Source organism: Psittacula echo, assembly GCF_963264785.1.
Source record: "Psittacula echo genome assembly, chromosome: 2".
NCBI classification, from domain to species: Eukaryota; Metazoa; Chordata; class Aves; order Psittaciformes; family Psittacidae; genus Psittacula; species Psittacula echo.
In genome coordinates, this window is record NC_137737.1 from 70,448,422 (window position 1) to 70,470,173 (window position 21,752).

General features: G+C 44.3%; 1 protein-coding gene across 11 annotated transcripts in view; it reads right to left on the reverse strand.

Annotated features, from left to right (window-relative positions):
* Positions 1-21,752, reverse strand: part of RREB1 (ras responsive element binding protein 1) — a 124,195-nt gene that overhangs the window by 77,689 nt on the left and 24,754 nt on the right. For 3 of the 11 annotated variants that reach the window (XM_080639575.1, XM_080639576.1, XM_080639578.1), the window contains exons 2-3: positions 2,044-2,416; positions 1,323-1,394 (exon numbers count right to left, since the gene is read on the reverse strand). The exons of 3 other annotated variants lie outside the window; for them this stretch is intronic. In XM_080639575.1, the coding sequence (XP_080495701.1) occupies positions 1,323-1,394; positions 2,044-2,074 (103 nt within the window). In that variant the 5' untranslated portion in view covers positions 2,075-2,416. 5 more of the 11 variants (XM_080639571.1, XM_080639573.1, XM_080639574.1 and 2 more) reach the window with 4 other exon arrangements.

Here is a 21,752-nt window from a genome sequence, read left to right on the forward strand (position 1 = left end):
CATTTTCAGCAGAAGGAGACTCAACATGCAAATATTTTGCAGAGAGAATGATTTGAGAGTTTGCAGCTTTTCTCACTGCTGTTTTCCAGGGAGCATGACTTGCTGACAGGATTAACTACTGCCAGGGTCACGAAGCTGGGAGACAGCTGCCACATGGCAGCCATTTACTACAAAGCTCCACTTCTCTAAAGTTAGGAGAGAGGCAGACTATTTCGTCTGTGTTATCAGCAGGGTTCCTCTGCTCCACAGGCTTTAGTGACTAGGCTTTTCCTAAACAAACATCTCCTTTTCTCCCCCACCTTGTTAACATCATTACCTTCCTGTCTTCTGTTTCTGGTCAGCACAGGAACTACTCCCCCTATCACACTCCCCAAACAACAACAGCAACAAAAATTTACAATCAAGACAATCTAAAACATTCAGAAACGCACATACCCCCCAAAATAGATTTTTCAATTATTTTTAGCTTGAAATTTTAAGAGGGGAAACCACATGCCACAGGGAGGAAAGACAGTTGTGCTGGAGCAAAGGGATTCAGAAGCATGCTGTACAACCCTTTCTCTCCCATTCACTGGCATTTGTGATGCCAGCCTCCAACTGCAATATCCAAAGCGGCTACACAGCTTTTTCATGAACAAGGTAACCTGTAGCAATTCTTCCTAGCTTACATCTCCACACCAGGCAAACTCTCTGCAGACCCATAAGCCAAAGCCAACCCCTGCCTGCACCTTATGAGGCACAAACACGTCTCAAGTCAACCATCTCCTACAGTCTGCTAAGGACCAGGAACAGATATACACCATCAACATCATCTCCATGTGATATTCAGCATATATGACCATTGGTTGCTATTCTCCTCTTATTTTGAACCAGAGTTAAAAGATACAAGCTGGAAGTTTAATTTTACCTGGGGTAATATCTATCTGTTATAGATACTAGAGTACCACAAATCACTCAAACTGATGTTTATTGCTTCCTCTAGGTAAAAGGAGAACTCAGCCCTAGAAAAACATCTCTCTCCCATCACTGATGATCAAGCTGTCACTGATGATCAGTCTTGTGAGCATGCCCACTGGCTTATACCAGCTGGACATGTAGCCTTCAGGGTTGTTTGCAGAGCTCTGAACTCTGAAATACAAAGTTCTTTCTTGGTTTTAGTTAGGTAAATTAATTACAGCAGCAGATGGTGCTGGCAAGCCTCTCCAAGTTGAGATCCTCACAGGAAAGCCACTAGGAAAATTTTAAACAGCAATGCTACTTGCCCGTGGTATTCTTCAGTACGAGTTTTCTTTCTATTTTGAAGAACACACAGTGAAACTAACCTGTGGGAGGTGCTTCCTGCACACTTGACAAAATGAAACAGCATCTGTTAGTTTTCATAGACTTCAACATTCCTGCAAAAAGATGGGGCACAGGGATCCAGTTCAGCAGCTTCTCATGGAATTCAGAAGCGCCTCAGCTTTATCAAATAAGTAGAAGAAGCCTCAGAAATGACATATCTCTATCTGATTTGAGAAAGGATGCATTTTCAAAACAAGAACTGCATACACACAAACATACACACAAATCCCCCTTCATCCACAACCACATCCAGCTGCTGACCTTCCATGTTCCTTATAGCACAGCCTTAGCTCTGGGACTTTAAAGCCTAGCAGGCGTTTCTAAAGGATTTTACAAAGTACACAGGCCCAGCCTTGTTAAAGCTCATAAGGAATCCACGGAGGTCATCGTGGAGCTTGGACAGTTTGCAAACAGCATAATCCACATGCTGGGGAGGTAAGGAATGACCAAAGTCAGGCCGACAGGCCTGAAGACTTCTGCAGTGACTGGCTCCTCCAACAATGCTGTAAACCCTGGAGGAAACGCCTGCTGATCTTCAAAGCCCGTCAGAAGGAACAGCCTTAAGTTTCCTGAACATGAGCATTCTGGTTGCGAGGCCACAATCCTCTTACGCACGCAGAGAAAAATATAAAGACAATGCAAACAACAAAAAAAATTACAATCCACTAATGTTAATAACTGTAAGTAACCAGCGAGACTGACCCTCTACTCTGCAACGAGCTGTCGGATCCATCCAGCAAAGTTTTGATGCTCTTCGGCACAACAGCCACACGGATCAAGCAGCAGCTTACAATCTCTGCAGCTTTCCTTTTTCTAGTCCAGGCAGTACTCCACACGTGTAGACTCCTGGAACTCAACACTCAGTCGTTCGGACTAGGAGGGGATGCTACAACCAGTAGGTGTGCAAGGTGTCCACCGTAACTATATCAGGACCATTGCAGTGTGTGCTGCACTGCCGGCAGAATTTTAGGTACAGCCTTCAGTCGCCTGACGGGCTGCACAGGCGACCATGAGTAAAGGGGAGTCTGGACACCTGCACACTGCAAAGAATTGCAGGAAGTTTATTTCAGGAACGCTGGGGAAAAAAAAAAAAAAAAGAAAAAAAAAAAAAAAAAAAAAAAAAAAACAGACAAAATTGTGAACAGGTTTCTTCAGTAAATGAAGTTTCAAGTTGCTAATTCTCCAGCCAAAAACGTCTGCTGCTAGTCCAAAACCACCCTCCTCTTCCAACAAAACAATTCCACCACTAGCACTTCACACACTGCCATCAAACACATGACACAGACAATTCTTCCCACAATTCATGTATGAAAAGGCAAACTCATTTCCTTCTGCTGACTCCCATTGACATGTAATATACCATAAAGTTAGCCTGAAACAAACTCATATGAATTATGCATAGGTTCAACCCAACCCTGGGTAAAACACTAGTTGCAAGTTGCATAGAGAAAAATGAATGACAACAAAAAAATAAACCAAGTGGCCTGTGCACCCACACACACCCGCCCCAGTTTCTGCAGCAGGACAGCAAAAGTTTGCCAGTGGGACCTTGACTAATCACTTTCATATATGCCCACATAGCAAAGCAACACTGAAGTATCATAATCAGACCTACAATACTGAAATTCATGTTCTTTTGAGGAGTGGTATTTCCATGTGAACATTTTCTCAGTCATATATACATACACACCCACACAGACACTTTCTTTTAATCCTGAAAATGAAACCACCTTGCTTTACAGTTTTAAACCAGTACGTGCAATATATATATACATATACACACATATATTTTATATATACACATTTACATTAATTTTGCTGAGGTTGTGTAGAATCTACTCTATGACCAGAGGTGAACAAAATCTGAAGTGTTTTAAAAGAGCCACGAAAGGAAAAATAATTAAAAAAAGACAAATTTTTTATTGTTCTCTGATCAGGTTACAGTCCTCTAAAGGAACAAACTATTTTTACCCAACTGACAGATCCCATCCTCCAAACTTCAAATAAAAAATTACGCTCTTTCAGAGCAAAAGGAAAGGAAAAAAGAAAACCTTTACACCAGAACTCATACTTTCACTCAGGTACTAAATAGCAGGAGCTATCTTCCACTTCCAGTTCAGACATCATTGTTTTGTAGCAAGTTTTATATGCCTTATGGAGCTCAACCATTCAATATAAAGAGAATCAAGAGAATTCAAGGAATAGGTAGCCATCTCACCTGTAGAGCAGACAAGCATGTATTTAAATGAGTTAAAACACGAAACTAAGAGGAAAAAGCAAGGAAAACCACCAGCTAAATAAATTATTTCTCACTGTAAGGTGAAAATTTTTCTTAACCTACCCACTCATTTCACACATGGTAATGTGCAACTATCATTCAAACAAAAATTAGAAGAGTTACCACCAGATTTGTTTCACTCATTCCTTCATCTAGACTTCAAATGGGATTTCTGAAGCTCGAAGATTTCACCATCCCTACTTACTGGGAACTGAAGACAGAAACTGGCCTCTTCCTCATCTATTAGTGTCTGGCATGCCACAAAGGCTATGGAGGTAGGCACTCTCATAAACAGAAATGGCAGCAGCACCATGTTCAGCATATTTCACACCAAACTTGAAACATTATTCAATACAGATTTGACATAAAAATATGGAAGCTGAAAAATTCAAAGGTTTCTCAGCAAATACACCCCTTTAGAACTTCCTAAAATCTCTAAACATGGATAACTTCTGAAGTAATGAGGACTTTAAAATAGCAGTAAGGGAGCTCCCTGAAGGGTGGGGTAACTGGGAGGGTTATCACAACTCTGGGGGAAGTCACAGGCTCTATCTTGGCAGTGTTCCATTCCTTCATATACCCAGGGGACTGATTAGTTCATGATAAGCAATTAGGCACCCTAGGGAGGACGGTTAACCGTCTTACCAAAACAAAAAGGCTGCACAAATGTAAGTCTCACTAGATTAAAGAAACACTATCTGCAGAACAGCAAATTTGTGTTTGTTCCCTTCTACTGGAACTAGCAAATATTACATTTTGCCTACATATGGCACACACAGATCTCAGAATCCCAAATTTGAGCACGTACTTGCTGCTAAATTGGTAACAAATGCTCTGAAGCATTCTCTTTCCCAAGACACCAGTGCTGTGATGCAGGAAAAAAGGAGGAGGGACAGACGGGAGGAATACAGTAGATAATTAAGAGGACTTGAATTAGCAATCAATCTCGTTCATGTAAGTTCTCTTCCTCATTGTTAAAATGGCCCCTAACCAGGGGATCAGCTGCAGAAAGGGGGACCTGGAAAGGCTATCTACGGCTGAATGTTGGTTGCATTTCAGCACCAAACTCCCAGTCAGCAGCAGCCCCACCGTTACACACCCTGTTCCTAAAATAGTTCTGGGAAGCTCCTGCCTGCTGTGAGGCTTGCAGCAAGGCACCTATGCGCATCACAGTCATACCCACATTAAACATTTATCTCTGGTGAAGCAGAAAGATGAATTCACCTTTCGCTTGCCAACTGATGTAAAAGCTCCAGCACGCACCAGAGCTGCCGATGGTGCTGTTTCTGACTAACATCAGGCCCAATGTATTTCAAAGTACTTTGACGGCTTAATATACGAAGGAATGCTTTTCAGTTAGACGACCCCCTGTTCTTTTCTTTCCTTTTATCTTTTCTTAACAGTTTGCCATCCAGTGATAGGAGGGAACCCCAGCTGCATAGCCTGAGCTTTTATCTTCTGCTGACCATGCAACAACACAAAGCTCAGTGCTGGATTTCCTGCTGCTTGCCGAAAGGGGCTGTTCAGCCTGTTTAAATATTACTTGCCTTGGGAGCCTTGGAGTTGTGCCCAAGCACTGTACTGTATCTTCCCAGCATCCATTTCAGCATGTACTTTAAAGGTCTTTAGGTTCGATGTACTATGCTCTCCCTTGCTACGGGAGGAGCCTGATGCCTCTGGAAGAACCAAAAAGAAAACCCACCAGACTCCTCCCTCTCTCCCCATCTCCCCATTAATCCCTGTGCCTCATTCCATTACACAGCTAACAGAAGTCCCTCTTCATCCCAAAACCATGAAAACATATTTAGTCCACTAAACTGAACCAATTGCAAGCAAGGAAAAGACATTCGGGTACAAAAGGCTACAGCTGGGAAGAAATCAGATGCTGTGCATCACGTACAGCAAGCTAGCAGTGCTCAGCGAGCAAACTGAGAAAGTACAGTAGCAAAAGCAGGCCTTTAAAATGACGAAGGTGCAGCAGCCTCCTGCCATGCTAAATTAGGGGAGTATTCACAGTGGATTTTAGAAGAAAAGAACCTTCAAATACAACCTTCTCTGAATTTACAAACTTAACATCAAGGCACTTTCTTTCCTTGTTCAGAGCAATGATGAAAATAAAACACAGCTTTTACAAAAGCAGAAAGGATATTCCACCCTTTACGAATTCTTTCAGAAGCTCCCCTCAATTACCGTGCCACCAGAGGCTGAGTTCTGGCTACAAGGTCAGCAGGGAGATAACCTTGGCCAATAGAAATGATCTGCATCAGCCAAAGGCAGCGTCAGGCGGCCACCCATTCAGCAGCCCGGCAGGCCTCACTGTTAACCTGTTTGCAGCCGATAACAGCTGATACGGATGGAGAAGGAGCAGATAAAAGCCCAGATTCACAACCTATTTGTAAAAGTTGTGGAACAGCAGTCTGAATAAAGAAAACTTTAGTGAACACCGGCTGCGAGAACTGCCCTGTAAAAAGATGCCTCTCATATTCCATGGCAGCAGAGATGCAGAAATACATGCACCCCCACAAGCTGACGCAGAATTGCAGTCACAAGGGAACTGAAGGCTAGAACTGAAATCCTGGGTTTAATCCATTCTGCTTCGCCTCAGCCTGCGGTGCACAGACTGATTCAACCTGATGTAAGCCACGGCTGTCATTCAGAAGGACAGGCTGGCAGTCCTCACTTCACCCCACAGCTCCAGCCACAGTTCCCCCTCCAGCCTTGTGCCAGTCCTGGTGTTTGAACAACTACACAGTGATCCAGAATCACAGAACTGATCTGGTTTGGGATTTACGTTTGTTGGCGTTTGTTTTGTTTTTCACTTAAAAATGTATGTACATATAGTTTCATCGACAGCCTTCACACAGGGGAGCTGAGACATCGTCAAATTACACCCTCTATTTGAGTGAGGGATGAGAGACCTGAGCAAGAATGTTGCTGGTAACTCTACTCCCGTGGTGCTGCAGTACCGGTGAAAGATGAAAAGATGTAGTGGAACGTACCCACAGCCGACTCCATCTCCTGACTCCCTCCTCCTGCTCCCTGTCGCTCCCTTCTCTCCAGCTCAGAGCTTGCTTGCACCCCCTCTGCCATAAAGAACACTCCTATCATTTAAAAGTCAATCTGAAGTTCAGTTCTTCAATTAAACCCATTTACATGAATGTAAGTTCATAATAATATAAACTACAACAAGCAACATGTCTGCATTGCACCTCTCCCATAGCATCCCTGGAGGAGGAGTTCAAGAGAGCAAGAGCAGTCCCAGACAATGAATGCTTACTGCTTACTTATTCAGTTTTCCTAGCTCAAGGACTGTGTGTACCTTTTGCACAGTGCTAAGCACAATACAAAACACTAGTCCAAGCTATCCCTCTTCCCTCCCTGCCTCCCTCGCTCTTTATGAAAGCATCATTTTCAACTTTTTTGTCTGTCTGTAAACATCTGTAAATGACCCTTTCCCCATGCACAGAGAGAAAATTTATCCCTCCAACACAACTCATGCTTCATTAAGTCACATCAGTAACAGGGCTGACGCAGTCTGCCACCATGTGCCACCACATGTACCAACCACAGCTCCAGATTCCCTGGTAAGTAGGGCAAGCAGCTCACCTGGAGTTCTCAGGTACTTTAGAAACAATATTTACAAACCTTGGGCCCTTGGACTTAACAGAGAGCACAGTGGGAATGGCACACATGCTCCTGCATGGGCGGCTGACCCTCTCCAGAGAGCAGCCTCTATTGTAAAATGCATCACCTTAAGGGGACAGGATGAGACACAAGTAGAGAAAAGAAACCAAAGCTGCTGGAAAGGACGTGTTGCCTGGCTGCATGTCCTCAGGCGCTGCTAGCTCACGTTGCTTGCACCATCTGATCGCTCAAAGCTAAACATGGAATGTAGGTAGCAAGTCATAACACTGCGCAGGGCTGGAGACGTGACCCATCAGCTGTTTCTGCATTATAATTATTGCACTGGGGCACAGCAGGACCAAAAGTTTGCCTGGGCAGATTTCTGCAACGTTTTGGCTTGTTAAAAATGACAAGAAAGGCCAGACACCGCTTTCAGCTTTGTGATTACACTCGCTTTTCTGCAGGCCCATCTTTCCCTGTTTAAAATCCTCAATCCGCAAGAAAAGCAGAAGGCCCAGAACTATTGCACTTTTTCAAAGCAGCATTAAGCAGTCAGGTTTCATAGGGCTGTGATTGCTCTCTCCTCCCTCCACAAGATAGAAAGGAGTTTCCCACAAAGACACAGCAAAACAGTACTCTTGGAACCACCATTCGCTGCACTTCTAAGCTGGTCTTGGTCACTTCCCCTTCAGGCTACTTCTGCTCCCAGGCTTTCTCTTGCTCTCTTTTTATTTTTAAAGTTTCTGCTACCAATAAAAAAAAAAAAAAAGAAAACCATATTGCAATACCATCATTTCCTCGTATTATCATATTCTCTAGTGAACTGATTCTCAGAGTGATCCTGACCCTCAGCTCCCACTGGGCCTCAAGTGATGCAAATGGTCTCTTTCAGCTCTTCCTCCATTTTATTTTTGTCCTAACATGCATCAAGTACAAGTACAGGACTAAGCGTTGCAACTCTGGGCTTAAAATGCAAACATCCTCACTGACGGAGCTGGAAAGGAACACTTCACTTCTAGGCACCCTGATTGCTTCTGTAACATGTTCAGAATTAAGCAAAGCTCAAAGAGGACAAGTCAATAAGGAAACAATTTAAGCCAGTGTATATTCAACATGTCCTACTGCCCTAGCTTTGCCCTGTAAGCAAAGCTTAAGTTGTTAAGAGCATAGTTTGTCAGGCAGCGTGACAATTTTAGTGCAACAGGTCAATGGAGATATGACAAAAACTGTAAATGGACAGCACAAAATCCTGCAGCAGTGCACAGCCACAGCATTTCTGTTGCATGAAACGGAGCAGGCAGTGCAAACCTGTATGGCACAGCCCCTTTCCAAATGACTCCCTTTAAGAGACCATGAGCATTTGCAGGATGGAGGGATGCTTTCAGGAGGTCCCTCAGAGCTACCTCAAGCTTCCTGTTTGACACCACGTGGACTCCCCCTGCCCTCCACCCATCCCTCAACCAAACTGAATAAAAATCTAGCTCTTTTAGCATACTTCCAGACAAAGATGCACTCAGATGCAAAATTGTTGTAAGGGCTGAATACAAAAGGGATAACCCCCAAACTTCAAATATGCTATTTTTCTGCAAGAGCAGAGAGGTACAGGGATGCTAGGTGGTTAATGGGAAGGCAGGCAGAAAGGAAGATATCAGTAAGCTACGAACAAGCCTGCAGGCCAGAAAAGCACACTGAAGTCTAATAGACCAAAACTTCTGTTAGCAGAAGAGCACCCATCTCCAAGAAACCACTTCCTATCTTATTCTCTCCATCCCCTCCCCGGTAGCCTTCTCCCTGCTGTAATTCAGAACAGCCGGGCAACTGATCTCTAACCATACATCAGAGGAATTGGCTAACACAATGTCACCTGGCCCACCACATGAACAAAAAACCACCAACGAATCCAGCTGGTAGTTAACTGCAAATTTCTGCCTTACTCATGGCATTATAGTGCTGAGGGTTCCCTCACCCTTGCACATACACTGCCCTCCTAGAAACACCCTCTGCTCAAACTCAGATTTACACATACATGTACAGATATTCTACACATCTGCTTCCACCTGGTGGATTACCAGAGATGGAGACTGCAGCGTTTTTAAAACAAACACCTAAACCCACCTCTAAAGTTAGCTGAATAGTAAATCTGTGGACAAGAGCAGAGGGGAAGAGTGATTTGGCTCGGGTGGGGAGGGGGAAGCTTGCAAGAAATGGAACAAGGATTGCTAAACTGTTTAATCCACTTGGAAATTCAGGTTTTTCTCTCTTGGAAAACAAACCAAGAAAGGATTTTCCTTTCATTTTGAGGAGTCTGTCGAAACTGAGGGGGACACAGCTATTCAGTATTGCTCTGGGGTGTTTAACAGGAATAAATTACTTCAATCAAATGTCTTCTCAAAGAACTTAAAATACTCTTTCCACAGTCTCCCCTTCCATGACCAAGAAAAAAAGCAGTTTTTAAATGCATATTAAAATACATATTATATACACACACTGTGTATAATCAAAACAAAAGCCTGAATTAATTAATTAATTACTACCCATAACTAAGGATTTAACACTTCAGCAAAGCAAATCAGAACTGTCAGGGAGTATCGTGAGATACTCACTGCTGTACAACCTTTCACGTCTGGTTTCTACACATTTCCTTGCTGTGATACCTGCAAATGCAGCTTTGCAGTAACTTCCAGTTCCATTTTCACATGCGCATTTTTAAAGACAGCAGCCCAGTGTATACAGCATCAGGGGTATTTAGCTCTCTGCAGCCCAAGTTCCCAGAAATGCCAGCTCCAGAGATCCTAGGTGTGGCACATTCTTTTTTGCTCTAGGTATTCCTCCTGACTGGAAGCGAAGGTAAATATTACTCCAGCCTCAATCTGTTTCCCCCTTGTACCCACTGCAGCTTAGTAAGATACAGTCAGGAGACTATTGCAAATTACACTTCAGGGCTCATTACAAATCAAGGCCTCAGTCCAGCTAATAAACTGATACCTACAGGTGCATTCTATGGAAGAGACCCCATAGCTTTCAACAGAAGCTACAAAGGTCCCAGTGCAAGCTGTGGTCTGCAAGGGACTGCTATGTAGCCCCTGCATGAGGAAGTTTGTTTGCATCACATGCACAGGTATTTACCAGCTTCTGGGCCTTTGTTTTTATTTGGGAAACCCAGATGTTTGGCAAGGTGTGCAAATCTTGTCAGACAACTTTCAAAGTACCCTTACTCCATACAGAACAGAAGTGCCTACAAAGTAAAGCACATTCACAAGAACAGTGTTTTCATCTTAGGCTGACAAACCCCTCAACCAGAAACACATCCTCTACCTATACCTGCACATCACAGTCCAGAAGAAACAGGCACACATTCCCCACATGTATTTTGCATGTGGAAGAGCAGACAAATAGAGGTATACAAGATCACTAAACTGCTACTTTAAGATGTGGCACTAGGATGCCAACTTCATTACTGACAGAGCTGAACTAATGAACCCTCGTCTGGAGTAAAAGGGACTTGAGGATGTTTGGCTTTTCACTGGGTCATGCACAGCCCCTTTCACCATCCATACAGCAACAGACATTAAGAGCAGAATGCACTGGAGAAATCATCATTGCCAATGATTATCAGCTATGATAATCAATAGCTAACTTATTCAGTCAATAGGTGCAACTGCAATCTCCCACCACTCGCTTCACCCTTCCCAAGTCTCAATGCCCCTGCATTACAGCTTTGAGAAGAACCAGTTAGACTCTCTCCCCCCTTTTTTAGGGATTCTAGGTTTGTTGTGATTTTTTTATTGGAAAGAAAAAAAAATGAACCTGAAGTGCCTTCTTCCTTAGCTGCATTCTTAGAAATGGATGGAGATTAATTTTTATTACTTATTTTTCTTTCAACTCAAACAAATGCGTCCTGAAGCTAAACACCTGACATCGTGTTTCAGCACAAAGCTTGGTAGAGCTGCCTGCAAAAGAAAGGACCCCTAACAAAGCTGCCTGGTGATGTCCAACTGAAAACCCTCCTGGCAGTCCAGCTTCTTTCATGCAGACGAACCTCTGACTTTCTGCCTCATTTTCTGTCCCTGATGAATCTCCCAGTATATCTGGAGATTAGGAAGCTATGTTCTCTAAAAACTGGTATGCTCAGGCCCAGTAACCCCTGCTCCAAAATGGTGGAAGAGGACAGTCTGACATCTCAGCAGAGTAAGTCTCAGACTACGCTGGTGGAACTGCCAGCAAACATTAACGTGTATTTTCTTCCTTGAGTACAGTTGCTGTCATAGCCCCTCATTTCAAAAGTCAGGAGAGATTTTCAATGCATTTTTGGGGTTACTGACTTTAAGCCTGGAGGATAAACTCCACTCGTGGTTGTTCACAAGTATGAAAATGCTTGCCTGGAAAAAGAAAGCATCAAAAAACTGCAATTCTCTCACAATCACTCGAGCTCAAGAACCATAACCTCAGCACTGCCAGTTTCCCATCTCATTAAGTGTCTTGCAATACTTGTTTTTGTAATTGTTTTCCGTGCTGTCTACACAAAAAGCTATCTCGGAAGCCAGAAGAACTACATTCCTTAAACATGGACCCTTTCCAGACTCACCCCAAACCGTTCTGTGCTTAAGGTCCTATACATACATGAACGCACAGATTGCTACAGGCCGAGCAGTTAATTCATTTTCAAGTTGCCCTAATTTTGAGGCTAAACAATTCTTAAACTTCTCCATCCTTGATATTTCCCTTACCTCTTTCAGGGAAGTCAAGGTGTTTCCTGCTTTCCTTCATTCAGTCGCCACTGCAACCTACCAAGCCGCTCTCCCATAAGCCACGTAAGAGTGCTACCACGCATGCAGAATGCAATTCACGTTAACTACTACATACACAGCATGTTTCTTTCCAAGAACTTCATAGCGAGTAGTTGCCTTTTTTCCAGTTTTCAATTCTTCTTTCAAGACACAGACACCTCCTCCCCCTCTTTGCTCATCACCTCCACTCAGAAAGGCTGAAGCTCACTGGATCGCATGGTAGATGGCAAGGCCTTTGAACCAGCGACTGCTAGCTGGTCTTGATCCAGTTTGGGTAAGGTTCAGACAAGATACAGAGTACAAACACTCTTCTACAAACTTTAAAATCCAAATGCAAATTCTCCACCCATCACCTTCAATGTCAGGCAGTAACAATGCTAATAAAATAAGGCAGACTATGAAAGGCCATCAGCTAACCTGTCTGGGGTTCGATGACTGCTGACAAATCCTCAGGAGGAAGGGACAGCAATCCAGCCACCAGTGGTAGTTGCCCCCCTCAGCCTCTCCACCAGACCCTGCCCTACTGGCAGGCCCCTGTCCAGCTCATCGGAGTTCCTCTATCTCCCAGACATAACAAACAAATATAAACAAATAACAGCTGAATGCCACTAACAGCAGCTTGAACTCAACAGCATCCATGTTCTCTCCTCCTCCTCCAGTGATGCCACAGACATCCTGGGGCTCAACACCACCAACTCAGAGGTACAATGAAGAATAAAACGGTGGTCACCTCCTGAGGTCAAAGTGTACCTACAAATGTAGGCTCACAATGTGATATGCATTTATTTTCTTTGCACGCACAATATCCTCTATGCCTAAGTCAAGACAAACTCCATTTTGGAAAGCTTTTTAAGAACAAAAAAGCCCACTCCTTCCGATTTTTGTGCAAGAAGAAAACCCTCCAGTACTCCCTTTGTGTGCTCAGGGCCCTGAAAGCTGCCAGAAATAGCCTAAGGATGGGGAGAGAAGATTTCTGTGATGAACCCGACTTTTCAAAAGGTTTTATAAATAACTGTATGATCAAACAAGTGCAATGCACTGCTCAAATCAGTACGCAAACTCAGAGGGTAAATCATTTTAAAAATCATTATGGCTTTAGGTTTTCTACTTGTATTTATTTACAGATTTGACAGCAAAGGACAAGTGGTGGAATAAAATTACTTTTCAACCTCAAGATATAATTAACACAGGAATCAGTACCTTTGCATCTTTCCAATACCTCATATCATAGACTCAGTGGTGCAAACACAAGGATGCATACCTGCAAGGTTCATAACCACACCTTTGCACTAAAAAGATTACTGAGCAATCTAACAAAAGGGTGTTTACTTTTAGTGCGTACAATTCTGTATCACTCAGCCCATATGCAATCTCTAACTGGAGACAAAGGAACCCATGTTTCTCCACCGATCAGATGTAGTAAATCCACAGAAGTCAAAACAAAATCAGACAAGAGCCAGGACAACCAGGCCTTTAGGATGCTGCGCCACTGTCTCCTGCGTGGTTGATTTTGATGAGCTTGTTGAAGCAGAGCCTTTAGCCAAGTGCTTTTTCATACAAACTCATCCATAGCTCAGAGACGATTAATCATCATTTATTACTCACCTTCTGGCAACACCCACTTTAAGCTAGGCACCTTCCAGACACATCAAGAAAGACAGTCCCAGTCTGAAGGCTTTGTGGTAAATGGGAGCCATTTCTGAGCCCCAAGCCTGATGGACAGACAACTACAGACACCCATGGTACTCCGCACAGCTACAAGGATCTGCCAGAATAAAGCTGCTCACAAGGTAACTTAAACACAAATGCAATTCTTTCAAAAAGGGATGAGGCGTGTATTAAGTACACCTACTTTTCAGTGCCTTTTCTGCCGACTGCTACTGGTGTTATGGTACAAGTCTCGTGAAAGGATTTTGCTGACGAAATATGATCAATCTTCAAAGATTTAGTGATTGGAGCACCTCACTTTTGGTTACAGTACATAGGAAAGTAGTTATTCTGTCCTGCTGCAGCATTAGTAACTTCTCAAACAAAGAAGCCTGATTGAGGCAGACAGTGAGGGGCTTATCAGCTTAGGAAATGGGAAGGATGGTCCAATTAACTGCCAAGCAGTCAGACATAATTCACTCTGACGAGGCCAATGAGAGACAAGTCAGAGAAATGCATGTCTCGTCCATTTACGTGATGCCCAAACATTCCCCCCTGCAAAGTTTTCCCTTAGGGAAGCATTGCCTAACTAAGGAACAAGTCGCTAAAGGAAAATCCACCTCTATGAATCTACATCTAACCAGCACCTTCTCTGATTAAGCAACTGCCTCAGTGGTACAGGACTCATTGCCAGTCGCTAAACTGCTGGACCCAGGCGCTAACAGCCCTTCACCAAGCAGACAGCCAGAAAGCTTTGTGCAAGGTCATCAGGAGTCCACACCGCTAAGGTGTCTTCTCACACATCAAGGGCAAGAAGTAGAAGGCACAAAAAGGCAAGAATACCCCACCCCAGCCCAGGCAGGCAGACTCCATCTCCTTCTCTGAAGCCACTTCTGCTAGCACAGAATCTGCAAAGGAATCTCTGTTAAAGAACCAGAATGTTACTGAAGTCATTTCATGGTGTGAAATGAAAGAAAGAAGCTGAAGGCAAATCATATGTAACAGCTGATTAAGAAAGCTATGAATCCAGCCGCAGTGCTGCTCCTCACATCCTCTGCCATGCTCAGCACCCTGCTAGCATGGTATAAACAAAAAGAAGGCAGAGAAAGAGGAAAGGAAGAAATTCTACAGAAGATGCTACATGAAAAGAGAAAGTTCCCAGTGAATCATAGCCCTAGCTTGGGACCTAAGAGGCAACTGGCATTAAAAGTGGAGAGAGGAATGAAAGGAAGGAAAAAAAAAAAAAAAAGTCCCTGAAACACTGATGCGTAAATGCGAGCTTCATCTGTTGTTTATGGAAAGACTAGAATCCTTATTCTGCAACAAAAATGCACATGTGGGACCTGGTCCATCCTTTGGTAAGGCACCTTGCTTTGTAGAATACCCTTCATTTTCCAAGTGCCAGACATGTCATGATCAGAAACATGTGTTTTATGCACTACGAGCAGGGTGTAAAAGACCCCAGTTGTGTGGAATATTTATGTTACATATGGCAACATCCTATTTGTCAGCCGGTTACCAGGAGCTAAGGAATCTGTGTGGTACTAGCAAGGTCGCCTTGCAGCAGGGTGTTATAGCGAGCACAATCCAGACTATATATGGTATGTTTACTGAAGGATCGGGCATAAACAAGTTACAGAAGAAACGATGTCTTGTATTGAGACTCTGGGCTTCCTGCTGCAAGGCAAACCATCCTGCTTGGAAAGCAGCTTGTCACATACTCCTCATACGCTGCTCGCTGCGGGTGCCAGTGAAACCTCTAGAAAACAGGAACAGGTTATGCTGCAAGCAATGATTAACTATGTGGAGGATCAGCCCTCCAAGCTCCACCTGCCAGCATTCCCTGTCTCCTTGCTGCTCTTCCTCCCTCGCTACTTTCCGGGGATGGGACTGCTCACAAGGCAACTCAGCGGAGGGCATAAAGGCATGCACATGGGCACATGCCACACAGAGTGCTGCCTCTGCTAAGGGATGATGGGCACGGACAAGTGCACCCTCTATTTCTTAAGACAGCTGGCAGCAGGCAAGCAAGTGCTGCAACCGTCCTCCTGCCCCCCTTCAAACTCAGTCGGCACAGGACTATTTCATAGTGGGGAGGAATGGAGGGAAACCCTGAAAGGATAGAGGGAGCAGGGTGTACTGAAGATGCCTTAAAGCACGGAGAAGATTCTTATCTGGGTTCAGCGTCCTGCCTAACCTGTTTTGTGGTATGTTCCGGTTAACTCTTCTTTTGGTCCAGTTTGTTGGTTGTTTTAAATTTTGGCAACCAGACCCAAGCTCCAGCCCTTCTCTTCTCTGACTCCTTTCATGCTCCATTGCACTCCAGCACAAACATAGGCACACGGAAAGGAGACACTAGAAGACTCCATCACAGATTGAAACGGGATGCACAATTTCTGTAGATCACTGGATCTTCCCTACCAACCTACCAGGACCGCCAGCCCTCAAGTGTCAGATTTCCTGTCTCTGTCACTGCTTTTCCACATTACCAACTTTTGCAGCTCCTCAAAAAAAACCCCCAAACTACACAAAGTGGTAAAGGGGTGGGAAAACAAAGCAAAAAGAAAAAGCCCAAACCCAGAACTATACACCCAGAAGACTGCATGCCACGTTAATCTAACCAGAGTGCAACGTTGGAGCAGCAGCAGTGATCACTGACTGCATCAGGATGTACCATCATCACCACAGCAGATTTATGTCTTCATTGTGTACAGTATTCACAGGGTTAATGGACAGACCAAAGATCAGAAATGTATTTGCTAAGCAACAAAAGCATCAACTCAAAGATGTGCTGGGTGGGTTCTGACAGGGGTTAAGCAGTTGGTAACCAGGTAGAAGAACTTGGTGGTGATTCAGTAGCCATTTTAAGCAGCAGACATATTAATCATGAGAGTGTTGGTAAAAAAGAACCAGGGGCAAAACTATGCTACAGAAACGAGGACCCCTAAAAGCTCAGCAACACACACCTACCCATCCGTCACATATAAAATAAACTTAAACCAACAAAGAAGGAAGACTATTACATGACCTCCAGAGCACAGTAAATCCCTCAGAGCAATGAGTGTTAGGCATCAGGAACTTCCTGGTTTCCAGGCCATCATTTCATATGTTTTCTGGGGAGTTTTCATGCTGTGGGAAAGATTTCCAAGTACACTGAAAGTAAGCCTGCAACATCCCCTTCCACTCCCACAGCAAGTATGCAGTCCATAAAAGATTAAAGCGTTGGAAACGTGCTTGAGAAAAATCATACCAACAGGATAGCACTTGATGCATTCTATCAAACTATTTTGCCATCCCTGTTTTAAGGCAGTGTGGGGAGAGATGGAGCAAGCAAGAGCACATGACATGCATGCAGTCTGTAACTTGAACACCGTTTTACAGATGTATTTACTATACTGGCTTTTTTGGGGAGGCTTTTCAGGCCAGCACAGCCTTTGTCTCACATGCTATATGCTAGCCAGCTCATAACAAATGAGCAATCATGGAGAAAAGCAGATCTAGCTCCTTCTCTGACTCTGCTGGGATGCTGAGGCATGAAGATGCGCCTGAAAAAACTTCTGTCCAATTCAGAATCCAATCAATCCCTTTGGTCACGCGAGCGCCTGAAGTCTGGTACAATTATTAACTGTGCTGCAGTCACATGAAAGAGAACAAGCTTCCCCCTCCCACCCTCATCCCACGGGTAACATTATGTGGGCAGTGAATATATGAAGGAATAGGGTGAGTTAGGGGGAGAAACTCCACAGAAAGGCTACAAAGCTCGACTTTATTACTCCTTTTTGGTATATGGATTATTACATTTCAGGCAAGCCTGCCTAATGCTCAGACTCGTTCAGGTACCCAAAACAAGATGAGGTGGAGAATCCTCCTTTTCCCCACTCAGTACCATCTTCTTTAAAGAGGGAAAATTAGAGATGCTTCCAGTTTCCCCCATTTCTTAAACACAAGGATGATGGAGCACAGAAAATGGCTTTACTGAAGCGTGAGCAGGCAATTTCTAAGCTGGTGGGTTTGCTTGGGAAGTGTTCTTATTTGCTTGGAGGTACTCAACAGGTATGAGAGAGGAGAGATGGGGAAAAGAGTCCACTGTGCTTCGGAGGAGAAACTCCTGGCATTGAGACAAATGAGACAGGCAGCGTGGACTATGAGCCTAAGCTGTGATTCATTTGCTGGGACCAGAGCCTCATGCAACCTCCCTGTTCCACAGTCTGCACTCACATAACTGACGATGTGGACGGCACTTTCCCAAAGCTACTTTTCAGGGCCAAGGGGTAAATGACAGAGAAACAACATGCAAACAGCGCAGTACCCACTAACCCCAACTGCTCCTCAGCCCCCTCCTCATGCACCTCCCAATCTGCTGCAAGGCCTGAGTCGTGTTAGTTGAAGTATAAGCCAAGCATCACAGATGTGTGCGTGCTGTAGAAATCTGTGCTGGGAAATACCGCACTGCATCTCAACTAGGATGGGAGTCATGCTCGATGGCCATGTAGCCCCTCCAGCTGCAGGTCTGACATCAGATGACATGTCCTAGATGTAGTTAAGAACATAAAGCACAGCACATCTTTAAGCGGTTACATCTCCAGCCCTGTGGCACTTAACAGGAAAAAGAGGGAGAAAAGGTTCTGGGTTGATGACATACAATAAAACATAAAAACATATACTTTCAAAGCGCTACATGTATTTTCAGTGAAGTTATAATTGAGTATGTCCCCAGTGAAACTACTACATTTGTAGTGTTACACCATGCATCCATTTTATAAAACACTTTAAAATGTGCTTTTGCCTCAGCCCGCCTCCACAGGATAATGAAGAAATATCATTCATCAGGAGCTCCCTAAGAAAAATAAACTTTAAAACAGCACGGTACGCACACTGAGTAACGTGTACGTCTGCAGAACTGCTGTTCTTTATGTATTCTGCATCTGAAAACTGCAAGTCTCACACGCGTGCACACACAAAAGACAGACAGACTGCTGCTGTGGACAAAATGGTGCCATTTAATACAAAAATCTGGTTTATGCATAGCCTGGCTGTAGTGCATGCTGGTCCCAAGCAGAGTGGGATGCAGCCAGTTATATCGAACAGTTGTGCCCTCAGCAACAAATGGTGCATTCATAAAACTGGAAAAGCCTCTGTCTAGGGGCTCACAGTTCTGCAAAGGAAACAATCGCTTGCTGACATTTTCTGAGGGAGGGTATGGCCAAAAGAGGTTGAGGGGGAGAAGTATGATCTACAGGAAAGTTATGTACAGAAGAAATACCAAAATATAAAGGAAATCCCCCAGATACGCCACTCCGTTCCCTCTGCACTCTCCCTGTATTAGCCAGTCTCTAACAAAAGACCAAGGCCACCTGAAAAAGACATGTGCTTAGAAAACACTCGGCCAGTCAAGAGTATAGAAGAAAAAGGAGGAAAGAAAAAAGCTTTCTTACAGAACGCTGGCCCATGAAGAAGCGATAGACATCGCACAGGCTGCAGCACACAAAGCTGCATCTGACAGGCGGTTTCTCACAAGTTTCTTACCCTTGCCTTTATTAGCTATGCCACCTCCACACTGGTAACTCAAAGCCAACATCTGGTGCTAGCTAAATGTCAGCACAGACAATCCCTTTAATAAAAATTTAAAGAGTCTGGGTCCCAACGAGGAAGTCATTAGTGCTTTGAATCTAAGACCCCGCACAAGAGCTGCAAGACTGAAACAATCCAGGCTTTTCAGCCAGGCAGAGCAGTGACTGCGGTGTGCGCCAGGCCACCTCTCCAGGCTCCAGTGCTACCCCACACTGGGGATGCTCGGATCATGGCCACCAGCCCACGTGTAGCCCATCTAGATGCTTCGTCTGGTCAGCACTGGTGGGCCCAGACAGGTCTATGGATGCTGCAGGATGGGAGCGTGCCATATGGCCTGCCCTCAGCCTAGGGAGCAACGGCTCCGGAAGCTGAAATGCCAGGCACTGCTGCCTGCCCCAAACACACCTGGCATCTGTATGGCTGAAGCCAAACCTGCTTGCCCTCAAGATACAGGAGACACCCACAGAAGTTGACGCAAAAGTGCCCCTAAATGACTGCCAAGCAGCGTGGCTTATTAATGAACACCCATCACCTGCTCTGCTCTACTGAGGTCAGTAATTAAACCCCCCCCCAAAAAAACCCAAATCACACACTGTAACTGAAGTTCAGTGCCAGTGAAAGTTTCTGTAAGAAGAGAAACGAATTGAGACCCACCTGCACACTGACAGGAAACAAGAACCAAGTCTCCCCAATCACTCCTTGCTGCCCCAAGGTTGTGATGGGACATCCACCTCATTTTCTCCTGACACTCACATGGGACAGAGGTCTCTCACATCTTGCCTTGCCAAACCTGACCATGATAGCTTGGAGCAATGAGACCATCCTCCTGATGGAGGACAGAAATTTTGTGTAATGGCTTACAGAATGAGTCTCTTCACTATATTATCAAAAGACTCTGTGTGTTACAGATTGAAGAGAGTACTCTTGCACTGAAGCCTATGCAAAGGTCTCTAAAAGAGGGATGCATGCAATTCTTCCCACCCACAGTGCACCTAAAGGTCCTTTAGAAACCTTTTATGAAGCAATTTCAGAGGGGGATAGGACTGTGGTTGCACAGACTGGCAGTACAAGAGAGAGTGCCATCCCTGCACCTCAGTGCTAGTAGAGCACTGCTGGAGTCGAGGAATATATGCTGGGAGCACACACAGCCAGCTACAGCGGGGAGAACCAAGCAGAAGCTGTTGAAGCACTGGAGAATGAATGGTAATGTTTTTGTTTACCTGCTGTGCACTGTAAATGACTGCTTTTGCAATAAAGTTTGCACTGTATTTGCATAAATAGTTTCAATACAACTGTATGGAAAGCCGCTTCATTAGCACCGGCTATCAGTCAGAGACCTACAGCAAATACGAAACTGCAAATGCTTTTGCAGTGACATCAAAGCAACCTAAAAATTGTCCTTCTGACTTTATTCCTTGATCAGTTTCCAGGCAAGGCAAAAGTTTACTCATACACATAAATGTTGTGTACGTGCTCCCATCAAACTTGCCCTTAGAACTAAGTGGATGTATTTCAGAATTCAAGTAACAGGCATGATGTTGTTTCCCTCCATAGACTTTACAAAGGCTTCTACTACAACACAGAGTCAACTTATTAGGAAAGCCAGTTTTGTTTGTTTGTTTTTGCTTTAAATTTGGAGAAGGCAAAAACACCTGGGAAGCTGTGGGAGAACATCAGAGTTAAGAAGGAAATTACACCCCGGCCTCCTGAAAAGCTTTCAAATAAAGCACTTTGGGAAGTTTGTGAATAAGAGACAAAGAAAGAAGTTCTCAATCTGAGCAATGTCTTTCCCTTGAGCACTGAGTCACAGAATACAAGTCTGCACATCACCTTGTGAAAGGAAAACAAAAAATAAATCCTGCCTGAAATGTGTCCCTTTTCACTGTTTACTTTTGCTTGTTTGTAGTGGTTTGGTAAAATCCCACAAATATTTAAGACCAAAACCACAGTCCGTATTTTATATTTAGATGAACTATGGCACCTTCCAAGAAGCTGTGATTGCAAGCCTGCATCTGAATCTCCCTCTGCCACCCCCAGGACCATGCAGCCACAGTAGGAGGAAGAGCACAGATCACCACTGCAGCCCTAGTGGTGATGCTCCCAGTATCGGCCCCGATTTAAATCAGTATAAAAGACAGTAAGGAAAGGAGCCCGCAGGTTTCTAAGCGGGTGTGCTGAACACCATGACCTCCTCACACCCCTGCCCCACAAATGCTTAACTGCTGAATGAGATTCCTTTCGCTTCCTGCACTGAATCATCTGTGTCACCACAAAGATGAGATTTGTAAATGTGCGCACACGTTTCTTATTTGAGGGGCATGCAGAGGAGGGTGTTTCTCAAACTACTGTCAGATCAGCCACAGACGGTTTGGATTTCTTCCGTGTTTGATGTATCATTTAAGTAAATCTGTGGTTTTTTCCACTGAGGTACAACCTTTCAGTGATGCTGTTTTCTAGGAAGCATGCAGGTGAACACTACTGCTTTTCTTTTGCAAAGTACCATT